The sequence below is a fragment of the Myxocyprinus asiaticus genome, chromosome 5, assembly GCF_019703515.2.
Source record: "Myxocyprinus asiaticus isolate MX2 ecotype Aquarium Trade chromosome 5, UBuf_Myxa_2, whole genome shotgun sequence".
Taxonomy (NCBI): domain Eukaryota; kingdom Metazoa; phylum Chordata; class Actinopteri; order Cypriniformes; family Catostomidae; genus Myxocyprinus; species Myxocyprinus asiaticus.
Genome location: NC_059348.1, coordinates 27648395 through 27665922, shown reverse-complemented (window position 1 = coordinate 27665922; position 17528 = coordinate 27648395). Strand labels below are relative to the sequence as shown.

The window sequence follows — 17528 nt, the reverse complement described above, 5'->3', positions numbered from 1 at the left end:
TCTGTGGAATTCAAAAGAAAATATTTGGCAGAATGACAGCCTTACACCCTGTCTACACCGGACGTGTGTGGTGCGTCGCATCAAAAGTAATAGAACCCCATTATAATCAATGATGCTGTCTATACTGGATATGTCCGTTGTGGCACGTCCGTCTCGCCGACAATAAACGGGTGTCCCATTCCATTTTGCGCTGCACATACTGGAGCTACTACACACATTAAACGGTTTAGAATGTTTGTGTCGACGCGTCCATTGTAGACAGCCTCAAGCCATTGCGGTGCGTCACATCAACAGACGCGCCCAGTGTAGACAGGGTGAATGTTACCTTTCACTTCCACTAAATTTTAAAAAGATGCAATGAAAGTGAAAGGCAGGTGAGGTGACTCATTGTAACTTCCATGGCAGCAAGAAAGTCATGCATGTTTTGAACAACATAAGGATGAGTACACAAACATAATTTAAATTTTTGGAAGAACCATCCCTTTAACAATGGTGAGAGGGGTTAACACAATTAACATGAATACTTTCTATACATGTGTGGAAAAAGTACACAACACATGGAACAGATTGTGCATATAGATGTGCCTTATAAATTACAGAAGCATTAATATTTAAATGTATACAACTATTAAAAACTAGGACTTCTCAAATGTATACTACAGTGTCAAAATGAGTCTGAGACTAGTTATAGAACTATTTAATTTCAATGTGTCTGTCATATTTGCATGCATTTGGCATAGCTAGTAAGTTGAGGTAGTGATTTTTACAAAATTCATCCACCAGAAGAAATTTAAGGATCACGCAAAACTCATTTTAAATTGTCCATGAACAAGTACAGAAAAGTATACATGCACAGTAACAAGCACACAGACTAAAGGAGTTTTGTACTCTGGTGAGAGGGATGCTCATTCATGTGAGATGCAATGAACCTAAGCAATTTTCCATACGCTAAGGGGGTTGAGACTCCTTACAGTTTTCCTGCAATTTTCTTTGCCATGTGGGTGAGAAATATTCATCTATCTATACATCGATCCATGTACTCGCTTCTCAGTGGACACTTGGCCTATATCTTACAGTACCAGGGACTAAAAACAAAATGTTTTTCATTTTGGTTCGTTCTGAGCAAACACTGTATTTTTTGTTCCTCTTCAGAAGTTTTGCAGCCTCCTTTCCAAATGGTAACCAGTCAGAACAAAATAAAAGAACAGTTAATAACGTTCTTTTAAAAATGATGGTACTCTGTGGAAGGGGTGGATGAAATACCAATTGCAGTGTTGCCAGATCTCACAAGAGAAAAAAACAAAAAACAACCTGGTCTGGAAAAACAAGCCCAAAATATGCCACTTGCTTCACCAAAATAAGTGAAAATAAGCAATTATTTTTTTTTCTTTTGTTGTTAATTTATCAGCATAGGAATCATAACAAGCTAATTAACAGTTAAGTATAATTTTAAGTACAGATCTGCTTCTCAGTCAAAACCCAAAGCATCAAATCTGTATTAATGCATATCTAACAATAATTCAGTGAAGACTTGTACTTTTTACCACTAATAATGTTTTCCTTGCATCTGGAATGGATTAGCCATGCTTGTATATGTAGTAATTATACATAGTTGTTAAAAAAGGTCTTCATTCACAGAATTTGACATCCACAACAGGTAATTAGGCAAAGCAATGTGATGCAGCAGTTTCCTTCAGGATCAAAGCACGTTTAATTTTTTCAGGCAACATGAAGTGGTGTTGTTCCAAAAATGTACTGTGATAAACCCTTTGGCCTTTGGTTTCATGAAAAAATTATCGGAACAAAATTAACAGGTTATAACCTGTTACCAGCATTTAAAAATAACATTTTCACTCTTGAACAATTAAAAATCACTTTGTTCCCATTTTCAGTTACGTTCTGCAAAATGTTTGTTAGTTTTCGGTTTTCGTACCTTGAACCCCTTTTAATCCCTGTATATTACTGCTTTTGTTAAAATGTACATTGCATTTGCCACTGTCAAACTTACCTTGTAGTAATTCATGGCGGGTTTTGAAATACAACTCTTAAGTCTACAGATCCTTGTATGTGTTTGTAGTGCTTACTAGACAACATCATGTGAGTACAGCACTGGTGTACAGTATTTAAAATGGATTCTTTAAAGGGAGGAAAGCCTCTAGGTTTCTGTTTCTAATTTTGAAAGACCTGAATGAGTTATGAGGGAGGGGTGCAAATTTCTACAATGCAATATTGCTCATTGCCAGCCATCTACAACCTTGATATTGCCACCTCCTGGTTCATGGCCTACATTGTCCAGTGATCCCACTTTGGCCTTTGCCTTGATGTCCACCTTATGAGATTCAATCTTCACATCAGCACCACCTGAGGGAGAACAGTCATCATTCACATTCTATGTTCTCACTATGAGGTTGCTTGCATTTACAGTAATAGACAACATTAACATTGATCCAGTGGTCTCCTACCTGTCTTGTGATTTATGTTGTCCTTGGATCCACATTTTGAGGTCACTTTGCTTAAATCAACCTTTTTATTTAGAATCTGAACCTGGAGACCAAGAACGAAGAGATGTTAGTTTGAAGTGCTATTTGTTTCTGACTCCAAGAGCAGTTGATAGACATGTCAAACTAGCTCAATGTTCTGTCATTATATACTGATCTGGTTATATGAGGGTGTCATCAGTTGATAGAGAAAGATGTTATAGAGGAACAGGCTTGTGCTTGTAATGGGTTGCAATGGGTTAAACATTTTTTTAAACAAGAGTGTGTAGCAGAGAGATGTATTAAAGGGAATACTGTCATCATTTACACATCTTTATATCATTCCAAACCTGCATGACCTCTCTTCCATGGAACACAAAAAGAGGTGTTATGCATCTATTTTAGTCTCAGTCACCATTCACTTTCTTTGCATCTTGTTTCCATACAATGCAAGTAAATGTTGAATGAGGCATATCGTCTGTCTACCATCTACTTTTGTGTTCCACAGAAAAAAGAAAGAAATATGAATTTGGAACAACATGATGGATTTTTAATTTTGGGGTGAATTGTCCCTTTAAGGCCATATGACACTGCACACTTACATTCCCTCCACCCGGAACATGCTTGATATTGTCCTTGGAGCCACATCGGGAGGTGACGTGGCTGAAGTCCAGCTTTTTGTGGGATATCTGAACCTGAACACATCACAACAGCACAAGAGGATACAGGGTCGTAGGTTATTACACACATGCAAAGCCGACTGACACAGAAGCTATGAAGGCTATGGGCACAGAATGCGTTCAACAATATTGTTCTACTGTAAATTCAAATTAAAGAGTAGCACAATGTCACTGCAAATACAAAATCATCATGTTCATGTCAGGTAGGTGTAAGAGTTTTAATGATCTAACTACTCATTTACAGTATTTAAATTCTTGCCAGAAACAGTTATTTTGCCCTCTCTTGTGTTTGGAGATGTAAGTTACAATTCCCGTCTTTCAAGATTAGGCTATCCTGTTAAGTTTAGGCTAGAACAGTTAATTCTGCTCTTCTAATTTTATTGGACAAGGAGCTTCCAAGAGTGCTGATGTTTAGCACAACAGGACAAGAACTGTTCACTGTTCGTTTCACTTTGCTTGTCTGTGTTAGCAGCGTTCCAGACAGGCTGCTGCAATGGTTGATCCTGTTTTGGCACTATTCTCTTTCATGGAGCAAAAATAAATAGCATACCTGGTGAAATTGTGTGTAAAACGTAAGTTACTCATAGTTAATTTCTTGCTTATATAACTGTTGTGTAAAAGCAATATGATACAAGCTAGATTTGTAATGTTGCACTCAATATCAGCAGAGCTGAAATTCGGTTGTAGGCACCAGGCCATAGATAATCACAGCTGATATTCAGCACATTGCTTTTATACAACAGTGCATTGCTTAACCTCTTAATTATAGCTTAATTCCAGGTGGGAGCCTTCTGGTAGATCCAAATAGATGTACAGTGTCTGACGTGCTGTTTTGTGTAGAAGTTCATTGTGTGACTCATATATTTGTTGGGACAGAGTAAAAGCAGGCCAGGAACACTCTCTCTGAGTCAGAGTGTGTATTCTACAGCCTAAAGCCCATTTTATCACGATGATCTCATGTACTGTACTGCTAGAATACTAGAGGGGGTATAGTCTAGCTCTGTTTCATTTGGCCTGCTGTAAAGGAGCACACTATGAAAAGCAAACACACATTTAGAGTTAACTGCATAGCTCAAAGGCTATGGTGAAACCTGTAGCATTTACTGAAAAAAAAAAAAAAAAATCATGACCATGATGATTCTTGCTCCATGTTTACAAACTGTTTTACATTGAGCAGCAAAGAAACACCAGCAGCACTACAGTGTACTTTGTAATTAACATGCAAAGCGCTGTTGGATTATATTTATGGAACAGTAATGAAATAGTAATGGATATACAGAGGCACACTTTCTCAATACACAATGAAAGGGAGGCTATAGGTGGTCTTGGGACCTAAAGCACATTTTGAAATCATTTAAGGGTGCTCAAAGGAATTTTGAATTTTAAGGGCAAGTATTTTTTCATAATTACCTGCCAATATTGATGTTAAGAAAGTTTTCTGCATGACTGTGAGTTTCCACTTATATAATTAAATATAATTTAATAAATTTGGACATTTAAACTGGAATTCAAGTCAATTTATGCAGTTAATAAAGTTAAGTTGGTCCAAATATTGTGTAAGAATATTTAAAAAAAGAAATACGCAGTTCCATTCTCCATTGCATGCTATTGTATTTCCCAAGGTTAGCCACAGTCTCCTGTGTGAAAAGCTGCAAGAAAGGTGAGATAAGAGCACATTAAATGTGCAGTGGAAAAGCAGAATTGTTGTCTTCAAAGCAAGAGTGCTTCTGAACAAATATGGTAATCCAATGAAACAGAGCTATTCAGCTTGTAGTAAATTAGCATTTTTTGAGCCGTGGGTTCCCTCTGCAATTTCCGTTGGATTTTTGAAATGGCAGTTTGGGATATATGGGTAAAATAAGGTCTGTGATTAAAATTACTGAAAGAGACTTTCCAGTTTCAATAATTTTCATTTAGTTCCAGTGCATATGTTACACAGTCATACCTCAAACATGAATTTTGAAGTTTTTTTTCTCTTGAACATATTGCTAAATAAGGACTACAATACCACAAGCATGTGAGGGCATGTGCTTGATGAAATGCACAAAAGTTGTAGTCCTTATTTAGCAACTTGTTAGCGACATTCTTTTTTTTTTTTTTTTAACACAGCGGCTTTAAAATACATATCTGAGGCATTAATTTGTGTAATTTATGTCCTAGAACAAAACAAATCATTTAAAGTAATTTGAATCACAGTCTTTATTTTAATCATAAATCTCTATATCAATAAATTCCTGAGGGAACCCATGGTGAACTAGCCTTCTGGGTTGGCCTACAATATGACGTCATGGCTGAAAAGCTCTATTGAAGGGTAAGAAATTAAGCCTGCTACCGAGTGTCAGTACTACTGCTGAGTCTGTCCAACATGCAGTGTTGGCTAGTGTTTGTTTTGGAGGTGGTTAGTGCAGAGTAGAGGTCTGCAACCCAACTCGGGCCCAACGAAACCTAACAAACTGCTGGGTTTTGGGTTTCTGGTAGGGTTCGGGTCAGTTTTTCAAGTATGACTTCGGAATCGAGTCAGGTAAAATAAAAAGGCCTACCTTACTTTTTTAGCGAATCGTGCACGCGCTCTCAATCAGGCAAGTGCGAACACAGAAAGTGTTTCAGAACTTCATGTGACTGTTACACTGTTACACATGACTGCAGTTTGTTCTTCACAAACAGCGCTTGATAAATAGTAAGCCCACATTTTCCCTTCTGCTCTTTTGTGCTGAGTGACCGCTATGGCATCTTTAAACTTTCGATGTTTACTGTTAGTACACTGTTACAACTGTCGCCTTTGCTTTCATGAAATGCAGCCTATTGCAACAATACTTGCTTGGAAAAGAAATTATAAAGAGAGTGAGCGTTCTGATGGTATGGGTTAGGTCACACATCTTGATACGGGTCGAGTTTGGACTTCGTTTTAAGGTCCATGCAGACCTCTAGCGCAGAGTGCAGGCTTAACTACAAAAAGAGAATGACATTAAACTGATAACAAAGGTAAATCAGACTCTACGAATATCCCACAAAGAGTAGCAGAATTTTGTGTCCAGAGGTGAACTACTAAGAGACAGAATGGTCTAGTGTTAAATACAAAAAGGGCATTCAGGGAGACGGCTGCATCAATCTAATGACATTTCTGTAGCATGTGTATGTGGACATGTTTATGTACATCATGTACATCATTCAGAACACCAGTTTTTACCCTAATTTAATTTACTGCAGAACAAATATACTCTGTGAGAGTGTTGTGGTGATTCAGTATACACATAAAATATGGGTTAAACAAGTAAAGATACTACAGGATCCGATGATCATGGATGAGCAAGAGTAAGAGCAGGAGAGAGAGTGATACTGAGGCAGTGATTCAGGGAGATGTCATTGGGAGGGACTCACTTTGCCCTGGCTGGTCTTTGGCAGAGCATCAGTCTTGCCCTTGGCTGCAGAGACCTGAGGAGACAAGCACCCCTTTAGTCAGTGGAGCGCAGGGAGGGGGTACAGAAAGATCAGCCCAGGGTAGCAGGTCCCAGGAGGGGGATGATGGGAGGGAAGGATAGGTGCAATGTTATGAAGGCAGCTGTGAGTCAGTATGCTACTTTGACTAAAGTTCAACGATACTGGGAGAATCACCTGTCTGTTCTTGTGTCATGTGTGTGTAGGGAGAAATTGGGGGTATACTTCTGTTCTATGTAAGTCTGTTCTTTTATGATTTATTGCACCGTTGATTCTTAAATATCAATGAAAGAGAAACCCCAGAGTGAAAATGACATTTTCAGTACACTGACAAGCAGTGATGTACGTATGAGAGGTAACTACAATAAAATTAGAGAATTCTATTACATTATGTGTTAGTGAAGAAAGTGCAAGCTTTTGAACAAGTGTTGCCACACAATGCATCAAACTGAATCTAAATATGTAAAGGAAATCATGAGGTTAAGTGCTTATTTTAAATGTGCTGCTAATTCACAGATTATTATTACATTCCTTGCACACATGCAAATGCTCCTGGTTCTATCCTGAACAATGACAACATCAAAAGGCAACTCACCTTGCCTCCACCAGGCTGGTACTTCATGTTGTCTGTGGAACCGATCTTGGAGCGCACGTTTTTTAGATCAGGCAGGGGTGCATTGGTGGGCCGGACGTTCCGGGGGGCCCGAGGCACAGGGGGCTTCCTCTCCAAGGGAGCCTGCTTGGGCACGGGGGGTTTGGTGATGCGTGAGGGACGAGGGTTCGGGGTCCCATTGGTGTCTGCTGTGCTGGTGGCATTAGCAGAGGGTGTTGTGCGAGCTGTCCTTGCGGTAGTTTTAACTGTGAAAATATAAACCAAAACAGGAAAATTTATGTTAAGAGAGTTAGACCATGTGTGCTGATTTAAACATAGGATGTAGAGAATGTGGCCAAAGATATGAGAACCATGCTGCCCTACTGTACAAAGGTAACTACGCCACCACCGAAACTGTGAAAAATGCCTCAAAGTTACTTGGTTTTATAGGAATATTCCAGTTTCAAACAAGTTAAGCTCAATCGACAGCATTTGTGGCATAATGTTGATTACCACAAAAATTTATTTTGACTCATCTCTCCTTTTCTTTAAAAAAAGCAAAAATCGAGGTTACAGGGAGGCACTTACAATGGATGTATAAGGGGCCAGTTTTTGAATGTTAAAATACTCACTGTTTCAGAAGTTTAGCTACAAGACATCAACAATCTGCATGTAAACATGATTTTAGTGAGATAAAAACGCTTACTAACCTTTTCTGTGTAAAGTTATAGACAATTTTACAACTTCATTGCGATGACAATGTAATATCAACAAACCCTAAAATGACTGTAAAAATTACAATTTAAACAACTTTACAGCTCAAATAATACATGAGTTTTAACAGAAGAATTAATGCAAGTGCTTTTATAAAATTATAAGCTTCAAAGTTCTGCCTTTAAACCCTCCAAAAACAGGCCCCAATCACTTCCATTTTAAGTGCTTAACACAACCTACATTTTTGCTTTTCTTTCTTTCTTTCTTTTTTAGAAAAGGAGGAAAAAAATCTAAATTCATTTTTGTGGTAATCAATATTATGCCACAATTGCTGTTGATTGAGCTTAAAGGGATTGTTCACCAAACAATGAAAATTCTCACATGATCACCAGCAGATGAAAGAAAGTCATACACATCTGGGATGGCATGAGGGTGAGTAAATGATAAGAGAATTAACATTTTTGGGTGAACTAACCCTTTAACTTGTATCGAACCTGAAATATTTCTTTAATGTGAATTTTGTGGTTACTTCAATTTTCATTAGTTTTTTTTTTCTGAATATGAGCATAGTTTAGATTATGGGTATTCAATTAAAGTTCCAAGAGGTCCGGTCTTTAGATTTCCTTCCCAGCAATGGTCCGGACAAGAACTTACATGGTGTTAGTAGTCAGTATAGCTATGAAATGACATAAGGAATGCAATTTTTTTTTTTTTTTGAAATAGTAGGCCTAATTGTAAATTTCCAAGTTGGCAGTAATAGTATTTTGTAAAAATAACAAAAAAAAAAACCAAAAAAAAAAACCATCAAAGTCAAAACAGTCTCTTTAAAACTGGGCAAGGATTTGGACATTGGGGCTCCAGAGACAAAGCCAAAGTAGTGGGGTTGGGATCTTCTACCAAAAGCTTAAAATATTACAATGAGTTCATCAATCAAGATCACTTTGTTATAAATACTAAAAGATCAATCAACTGTTCATTTTGAAGCTGAATGACAACAGTCCAGTATTTGTGTTTGAATATTGTTACTATTAAGGAAATATATTATTTGGGGGTTCAGGGGTATCACCTGAGAGAACATTTCGAAAATTGAAAAGTCTGAATGGACTATATTTTCCTTAAAATGAAAATCTACCAACAACAAACAATGTACAGCACAATCAGAGGTGGGTAGTAACACACTACATTTACTCAGTTACATTTACTTGAGTAACTTTTCGGTGGGTACTTTTCACTCATACTCAAGTAAATTTCTGATGAAAAAAAAAAGTACTTTTACTTCGTTACAATGGGTAGCATTCCTGTCATTACATTACTGGTTTTAATTGAATAAGTGTTAATAAATGCGTAATTTATTACGATTTTTGAATGGGACTCTTACGAAAGCGGAACTTCACAGCTGCATGCTGCCAATCGAGTCTCATTCAACACTACAGCAGCAAGCGAGCAAAACAAACATTTCTTCACTCCACACAATGCCTTCATTTTACACCAAGACAAGGATATATTTCAAGATTAAAATTGCAGCTCCAACTTAAGAAAACACAGTGAGGTAAGTTTTAGAGATTGTGATAATGTGGGCTTGTCTATGTCATGGTGATGCTCATTCATTTTCAGCGTGAATCTTTAACTGTGGGCTCTAAGACCTCAGTTTATAAGTTTGCATTGTTATATCAGCGTTGCAACATATCAGTACCTACAGTATAAATTCTTGTAAACATCCGCATTAAGTGCAAATGTTTTGCCCTGCCTATTGCGATTGTGAGCATTTCTGCACATGCAAGGTTGGCGCATGAACAGCTTTTGACAACACACTTCCAAACACAGAGAAAAGGTGTAATTTACCCTTAGTGTACAGAACTAATTTCTAAATTATTTCAACACTGACAATGCTGGACCGTCACTAAAATAAATTCATGCGGGACATAAAAATCTGTGAAATAAAGACAGAAAACATGAATAAAGAAGGATCTTACTTCAGTGTATAATTAAATATGATATATAACTTGTGACATTGTTCAAGTTTTTCAGCATAATAATTACTAGAAAAAGGTTTCCAAACTTCTCTTCTAATTGACAGATTCATCCAAATCTGAGAAGCATCCTTAAAGTGATAGTTCAGCCTTTAATTAATATTCAGTCATTATTTCCCCACCCTCATGTTCTTCCAACCCCATGAAACTTTCTGTATTCTGTGGAACCCAAAAGATGTTAGACAGAATATTAGAGACTGACGGTCTCAGTCACCATTCCCCTCCAAAATATGGAGGGGGAAAAAAACATGAAGTGAAAGTAAATTATGATTAAGGTTAGTATTCTGACTAACATCTCCTTATAGGAATAATTTTTCCAAAATTTTTCCAAAATTGAAAAAAAATTTTTTTCTTCTGCTGAACACAAAGATTTTTAGAAGAATATCTCAGCTCTGTCAGTTTATACTAGAATGCAAGTGAATGGGTACCAAAACTTTGAAGCTCAGAAAGCACATAAAGGCAGCATTAAAGGGATTCAAATGACAGTGGTTCAATCTATGTCCTCAATAGTAATATGATAAGTGTGGTTGAGAAACAGATCAATATTTAAATCCTTTTTTACTAATAAATCTCCACTTTCACATTCTTCCTGTGTTTTTGGTGATTCAATTCTTTGTGCATATCGCCCCCTACTGGGCAGGGAGGAGAATTAATAGTAAAAAATATTTATATACTATTTTGCTGTTTTGGAAGGAAATTGGTACTTTAATTCATCAAAGTGGCATTCAACTGATCACAAAGTATAGCCAGGACATTACTGATGTAAAAATACAGCTCCATCACTATTTGAAAAAGTAATTTTTGATCAAATCTAGGCAGGCCCCATTTTCAGCAGCCATCACTCCAACACTTTATACTTGAGTAATCATACTAAATTGCTAATTTAGTACTAGCTATTTTGTTCCTTAAATGAAGCTTTGTGTTTGTTTTTGAGTTGCCACAGTATGCAATAGACTGGCATGTTTTAAGGTCAATATTAGGTCAAAAATGTCAAAAAAGAAAAAGCTTTCTCTAGAAACTCATCAATCAATCATTGTTTTGAGGAATGAAGGCTATCCAATGCTTGAAATTGCCATAAAAGGACGATTTCATACAATGGTGTACACTACAGTCTTCAAAGACAAAGGACAACTGGCTCCAACAAGGACAGAAAGAGATGTGGAAGGCCAGATGTACAACTAAACAAGAGGGTAAGTACATCAGAGTCTCTAGTTTGAGAAATAGACAACTCACATGTCCTCAGCTGACAGCTTCATTGAATTCTACCCCCTCAACACCAGTTTCATGTACAACAGTAAAGAGAAGACTCAGGGGTGCAGGCCTTATGAGAAGAATTGCAAAGAAAAAGCCACTTTTGAAACAGAAAAACAAAAAGAAAAGGTTAGAGTGGGCAAAGAAACACAGACATTGGACAACAGATAATTGGAAAAGAGGGTTATGGATCTTAACCCCATTGAGCTTTTGTGGGATCAGCTAGACTGTAAGGTGCATGAGAATTGCCCGACAAGACAGCCACATCTATGGCAAGTGCTACAGGAAGCGTGGGGTGAAATATCATATGAGTATCTGGACAAACTGACAGCTAGAATGCCAAGGATCTGCAAAGCTGTCATTGTGGAGGATTTTTTGATGAGAACTCTTTGAAATAGTTTAAGAATTTTTTTCAAATTGTAATAGTAATTTTTCACAATATTAATGTCCTGACTATACATTGTGATCAGTTGAATGCCACTTTGGTGAATAAAAGTACCAATTTTTTTCCATAAGAGCAAAATCTGTACATTATTCCAAACTTTTGGCCGCCAGTGTATATATATTTATCTGTTTCTCACCCACACCTATCATATCACTGAAGTCGTATGAATTACTTTTATGCTGCCTCTATGTGCTTTTAGGAGAATTGTATGGACCAACATAGCTGAGATAATCTTCTAAAAATCTTCATTTGTGTTCTGCAGAAGAAAGAATCATACACATCTGAGATGGCATGAGGGTGAGAACTTTTTAATTTTTTTGTGAACTATCCCTTTAATTTGATGCATGGAAGAAAGAAGTCATATGGGTCATATGGGTTTGGAAAAACATGGTGGTGAATGATGACAATTTCCATTATTAACAATAATATTAATAGTATTATTATTATTAATCATTCTGCAATGCACGTTAAATGTGTATCATTTACTGGAATATAGGAGAGTAAACATCCATTATGTTATATGTGAAAGTAACTAGTTACTCACTACTTGAGTATTCTTTTTATTGGATACTTTCTTACTCTTACTGGAGTAATTTTTAACATTATTACTTTTACTTCTACTTATTATTTTATTTAAGTAATTGTACTTTTACTTGAGTAAAGTTTTTGGCTACTCTACCCACCTCTGAGCACAATAGTGAAGCTTAAAAATACTGTTAGCTAAAGTTAATTAGGCATATAAATGGTCAGACTATCAAATAATGGAAACGTTCTAATAAGAACTCCACTATGCTACTAGTAAAATCACATTTTTGGTTGTTTTCCTTGCCATTTATGCGAGCGATAATGTTTGATTAATTTTCACAAAAATAATCTGTTTGTGAAAGGCTTGAAACATGCTGATTAATAAAGCTAATTTTAAATGGAAAAAAAAACGTTATAGTTTAAAGAATGTACAGTTTCGGGTTAACGCAATTTGTAATTAACATTTTTATTGATTCATATGCACATGACAGTGAAAAACTCAACACATATATAAAGAATCAACATTTTACATTTAAACCCCACTAATACAATCCCACACTGTCCCCTAACGAACACCCCTGTGGTCCCACATAACACACACACACACAATCCAAAAAAATATATAAATAAATAAATCAATAAAATAATAATAAGCATACATGATTAAACTAAACTACACTCTCCACATCCCCTCCCTGAGAGTCCCCCCAAAAAACTAAATATTTGCCCCATTTTTTAACAAATAAGTCCCTAAACCCCAGCCTTCTACTTACCACTTCCTCAAATGCAGCTACCCTCCCCATTTCCACACACCACTCCGAAAAAGAGGGTGCTTCCAACCCCTTAAAATTACTTGCCTGCCGATCATGAGACTGGTCAGAACCCAGTTTTTAATGTGATTATCCCCTAAATTCATGACCGCCCCATCACCCAAAATACAGAGTCTGGGACAAAGCAAAACATCACACAAATAACTCAGAACCCTCAACCAAAACTCCTGGATCTTAACACACCCCCAAAAGACATGGGTAGTGTCTCCAACTTCTGACTAGCATCACCAGCAGGTGGGTTTGTCTTTAAGACCAAGCCTATATACTCTAGAGGGGGTCCAATAAAATCTATGTAAAATATTAAATTGCATAAGGCGAACCCTTGCATCTCTAGATACAGACTTGACATTTTTCAGAATCTTAGTCCACACTCCATCCTCCAATACCAAATTCTCTGAATTAGCAGGGAGTAATACACTGATGCCTCATGACCTTTTCCAAAAGCAGCAATCACCTCTCTCAAAGCACCTGCCGCTTTAGGGTGGGGTGTGCTACTCCCAGAAACAATACAGAGCATGTGGCACAGCTGTAAATACTTATAGAACTGAGATCTGGGAATCCAAAATGATTAACCAAATTCTCAAAAAATCTCGACACTCCACTCTCATACAGGTCGCCGAGTGTAGTAACCCCCCCTCACAATCCTCTCTGACCAGCAGAAAGGGGACTTATTAATACATAGTTTAGGGTTCAGCCATATGCTTGAGGTAACATTTAAATAAATGTCCGAATTAAATACTCTGGCCACTCTTGTCCAAATCACATGCAAATGTGAAATAATGGGGTGTGATTTAACTTCTCCGGTTACTTTGATAGAAAGGCTTTGCAGTGGCTAAATAGGGGCAAGGACTTCCTGTTCAATAGAAAACCAGGGAGGGGCTCTTTCAGGTGGAAACGACCAATGAGCCAAATGCCTGAGGCCAAACGCATAATAATAAAACAAAATCTTGGTTAGGCCTAGCCCACCTTTGTCAATCGGCCTATGTAACTTATTAAAATGCAATCTGGGATGTTTACCATTCCAAATGAAGGACTTCACTATGCTATCGAATTGCTTGAAATAAGAGAGGGGGACATCTACAGGGAGAGACTGTGGCAGGTAGTTAAATTTTGGAATACAATTCATTTTAATAACATTAACCTTCCCAATCATCAATAAATGTAATGAAGCCCACCTGCCCACATCACTCGAAAACCTTTTTATTGAAGGATCAAAATTAACACACTAAATCAGACAAATCTGCTGGGAATAAAATCCCCAAATACTTAATGCCCTGTTTGGGCCATTGCAAGGCTCCTGGCTGGAAAGCTGTTACTGGACAGTAGGCTGTCAGAGCCAAAGCTTCGGATTTAGACCAATTGACTTTGTATCCTGAGAACTTGGAAAAGGAATTTATAATTCTGTGGAGGCAAGGCATAGATCTAGTAGGGTCGGAGACGAATAATAAAATATCATCTGCGTTAAGCAAAATCTCATGAGCCATACCTCCCGCAATCACCCCTGGAAAATCATCCTCCTTTCTTATCGTGGCTGCTAATGGTTCCAGGGCAAGACAGAACAATAAGGGGAAAAGAGGGCAACCCTGCCGAGTGCCCCTATCCAGAGTAAAATAATCTGAAATTAATCCATTTGTTTGTACTGCTGCTACAGGGTGTCTATAAAGTAACTTAATCCAACCAATAAATGTACTCCCGAACTCATACATTTCCAAAATCTTAAAAAGATAATCCCATTCTACCATATCAAATGCCTTTTCGGCATCAAGTGAGATGGTAGCAACCGGAGACTCATCGGAGATAATTTGCTACTGACCACATGATATTGATGAGACGCCTGATGTTATCAGAAGAGCTACGGCCCCGAAAAAACCCCACCTGATCTATATGTATAAGAGATGTCATAACCTTTCTTAATCGGTTAGCCAGAATTTTTGACAATATTTTTACATCAAGTTGGATCCAGGAGATTGGACGGTAACTTTTACACTCGCTTGGATCTTTGTCCTTTTAAAGAATCAGACTGATCCGGGCTTGTGTCATGGTAGGAGGAAGCTTTGCATTCTTTAATGATTCAGTATAAACTTCTAACATAAGTGGAGCCAGTTCTGTAGCATAGGATCTAAAAAATTCTGCGGCAAAATCATCTGTCCCCGGAGCCTTGCCAGTAGAGAGGAAAAGAGAGAGGAAGACAGACCATGAGAGTTAAGGCTGCATCAATGTGATGGTATGAGACAAGGCTTTGTGAGTAAGTCTATCCCTGACTTTTTCAGCAGCTTCAGATTTAATGATGACCAAATGCACCAATCAGTGTGTATTAGCCAAGAATTGTTGTGTTCTCAGGAAACGGTAGAGGTAAACTTCTCATCCTGCTCTTTAAAGCCTCATTAAAGCAGCATTCAGTAACAACTGCTGACAAGTAAGCACCTTTATTAGCACAAAAGCATCTTTGATGACCACTATAAAGTGGATCTCTCTTGTTTTGGACATTTAAGGTGACACCCCTGATGTTATTGAGTGTCAGAAAGTAAACACACATTGTTTAGGCTTATCATGGAGAATAAAGAAAATGAATTTATTGTAAACCACATAATCATCATGAAAATATATATATATATATATATATATATATATATATATATATATATATATATATATATATAAATATATATTTTTACTTTATACTTGTTTTCAGAATTGTTTTTAATGAAGAGAAATGAACAAAGTTTAGACTTTTGATTTATGAAAAGAATACCAGGGTTTTTGTATAATTTATAACTGTATTTCTGTTTACTTAAGTTTCTTTTCAGCTTTAGTTTGAAAGTGTAGCTTTAGTATGTGATCGACATAATATAATAGTTATAAGAGTTTCGATGAGTATAAAGCATAAGGGTATGAATGAGTATAAAGCAAAGAAAATATTTTAGTGCAAACATGAGTTATTAAAATGTGTCACTACAAGCAGCAAAAATAAAGAAGATGTTAACAAAGATAACTAATGCATATTTTGTTGGTTAAGAAATCTGATACTGTATATAATAATAAATATCACCACTTGGGCCTTTAAAATTTTGTGTTTATTTAATTAACTATGTGATCTTGATATACTCAATACTAATGATCTACGTAAAGTATTTCTATAGATAAGAAACTTATTCTAACCTGGTGTTGTCTTTTTCACATCTCCTGATTGGTTTTCAGTTTTTGTAGCTGTGAACACAAAGAATCAAATGAAGATATGGAAATTTTAATGTACTGTATACCCTGTATACCCTCGATCCCAGTAAAACCAACCAGAGGTGTGTCGGGCAGAGGTGGTGGTTGCTGGGGTGATAGTGCTGTTTTTAGAGTTGGTAGCAGATGCACCTTTAGCCTTTGGCACTGGAGGGCGACGCTGGGTTGCTGTGGCACTCTCAGAAGACTGAGGAGAACAAAGAAACAAATGAGACTGAAAGAAGAATCTTGAATAACAAGGAATAATGAGCTGATACAGAGGGGTTAGATTAAATTAATTACATACACAGTGGCATCAAAGGGACAGTTCACCCAAAATATCCCAAATATTTCACCCCAAAAAAATCACCCAAAATGTTCTGTCATCATTTACTCACCTTCATTTAGAATGTTAGCCTCAGTCAACATTCACTTTCATTGTATGGAAGTTAAAAAAAAGAAAACAAAAAGAAAGAAATGAAATCGAATAGTGACTGAGACTAACATCTCCTTATGGGTTAAGAAAACCATACCGGTTTGAAACACCATGAGGCTAAGTAAATGATGCCAGAATTTGCTGGATGAACTACTTCTTTAACACTTTAAGAGGTAAGAATTAATTATTAACTCCATAAATTAAAGTTGGACAAAACTATTTTAAACCAAAATAAAATCAAGAGGCATCTAGTTATATTCAGTCACATCCAACAAATTGATATTGGCCCTTTGGAAAATTTAAGAGGCAGAACTAAACTGAGCATCATATTTAAAACTATTCAGTGATGTTGCCCCAAAACATTCCTCTTAGTCTTTTGTGATTTTCCCTGTGATAGCACTTTTCAAGCCAGAATGAAGTTCTTCCATTGTAGGAACACTCAGGCAATGCACACAGACAAGTGATTTTATGGGAAGAGATGGGCACCAGGGAAGGTTGCAAGTGGCCTCCCTTATGGATTAGACTGGACGCCAAAGCACAGATGGGGAGAAATAGGGTTAACTCACCTTGGCCTTAGCATCAAGAGTAGATGTGGTGGTGGGGATTTTCTTGGTGCGAGCAGTAGGGGTTGTTGTCTTGGGCATAGGGCTTTTTTTATTGGTCGAGTTGGCAGTGGGGGAAGTGCGTTTGGGGGCACCAGCACTGTCTCCAGTGGACAGCGAATTTGGTCTTGCTGAACTTTGTTTGGTTGACCCAACTGAAGGCTGTGCATGTATTTACAAAAAGCACAAAATAAAAACTATATGCAAACATGGGAGCATGACAAAAGTAAGGTAGCAGCAATGATCGTAAAGACTGTTCATAAATAATAATAAATGATGTGAGATTGGGTAACCAGTCTTT

At 37.1% G+C, this 17528-nt stretch overlaps 1 protein-coding gene across 8 annotated transcripts in view; it reads right to left on the bottom strand.

Annotated features, from left to right (window-relative positions):
* map4l (microtubule associated protein 4 like) overlaps nt 1–17528 on the bottom strand; it is a 50565-nt gene that overhangs the window by 3658 nt on the left and 29379 nt on the right. For 5 of the 8 annotated variants that reach the window (XM_051696786.1, XM_051696787.1, XM_051696793.1 and 2 more), the window contains 8 exons: nt 17192–17389; nt 16271–16397; nt 16139–16186; nt 7188–7450; nt 6536–6589; nt 3080–3172; nt 2463–2544; nt 2255–2361 (listed from right to left, as the gene is read on the bottom strand). In XM_051696786.1, coding sequence (XP_051552746.1) covers nt 2255–2361; nt 2463–2544; nt 3080–3172; nt 6536–6589; nt 7188–7450; nt 16139–16186; nt 16271–16397; nt 17192–17389 — 972 coding nt within the window. The remainder of the gene's footprint in view (nt 1–2254; nt 2362–2462; nt 2545–3079; nt 3173–6535; nt 6590–7187; nt 7451–16138; nt 16187–16270; nt 16398–17191; nt 17390–17528) is intronic. The other 3 variants (XM_051696788.1, XM_051696789.1, XM_051696792.1) reach the window with 3 other exon arrangements.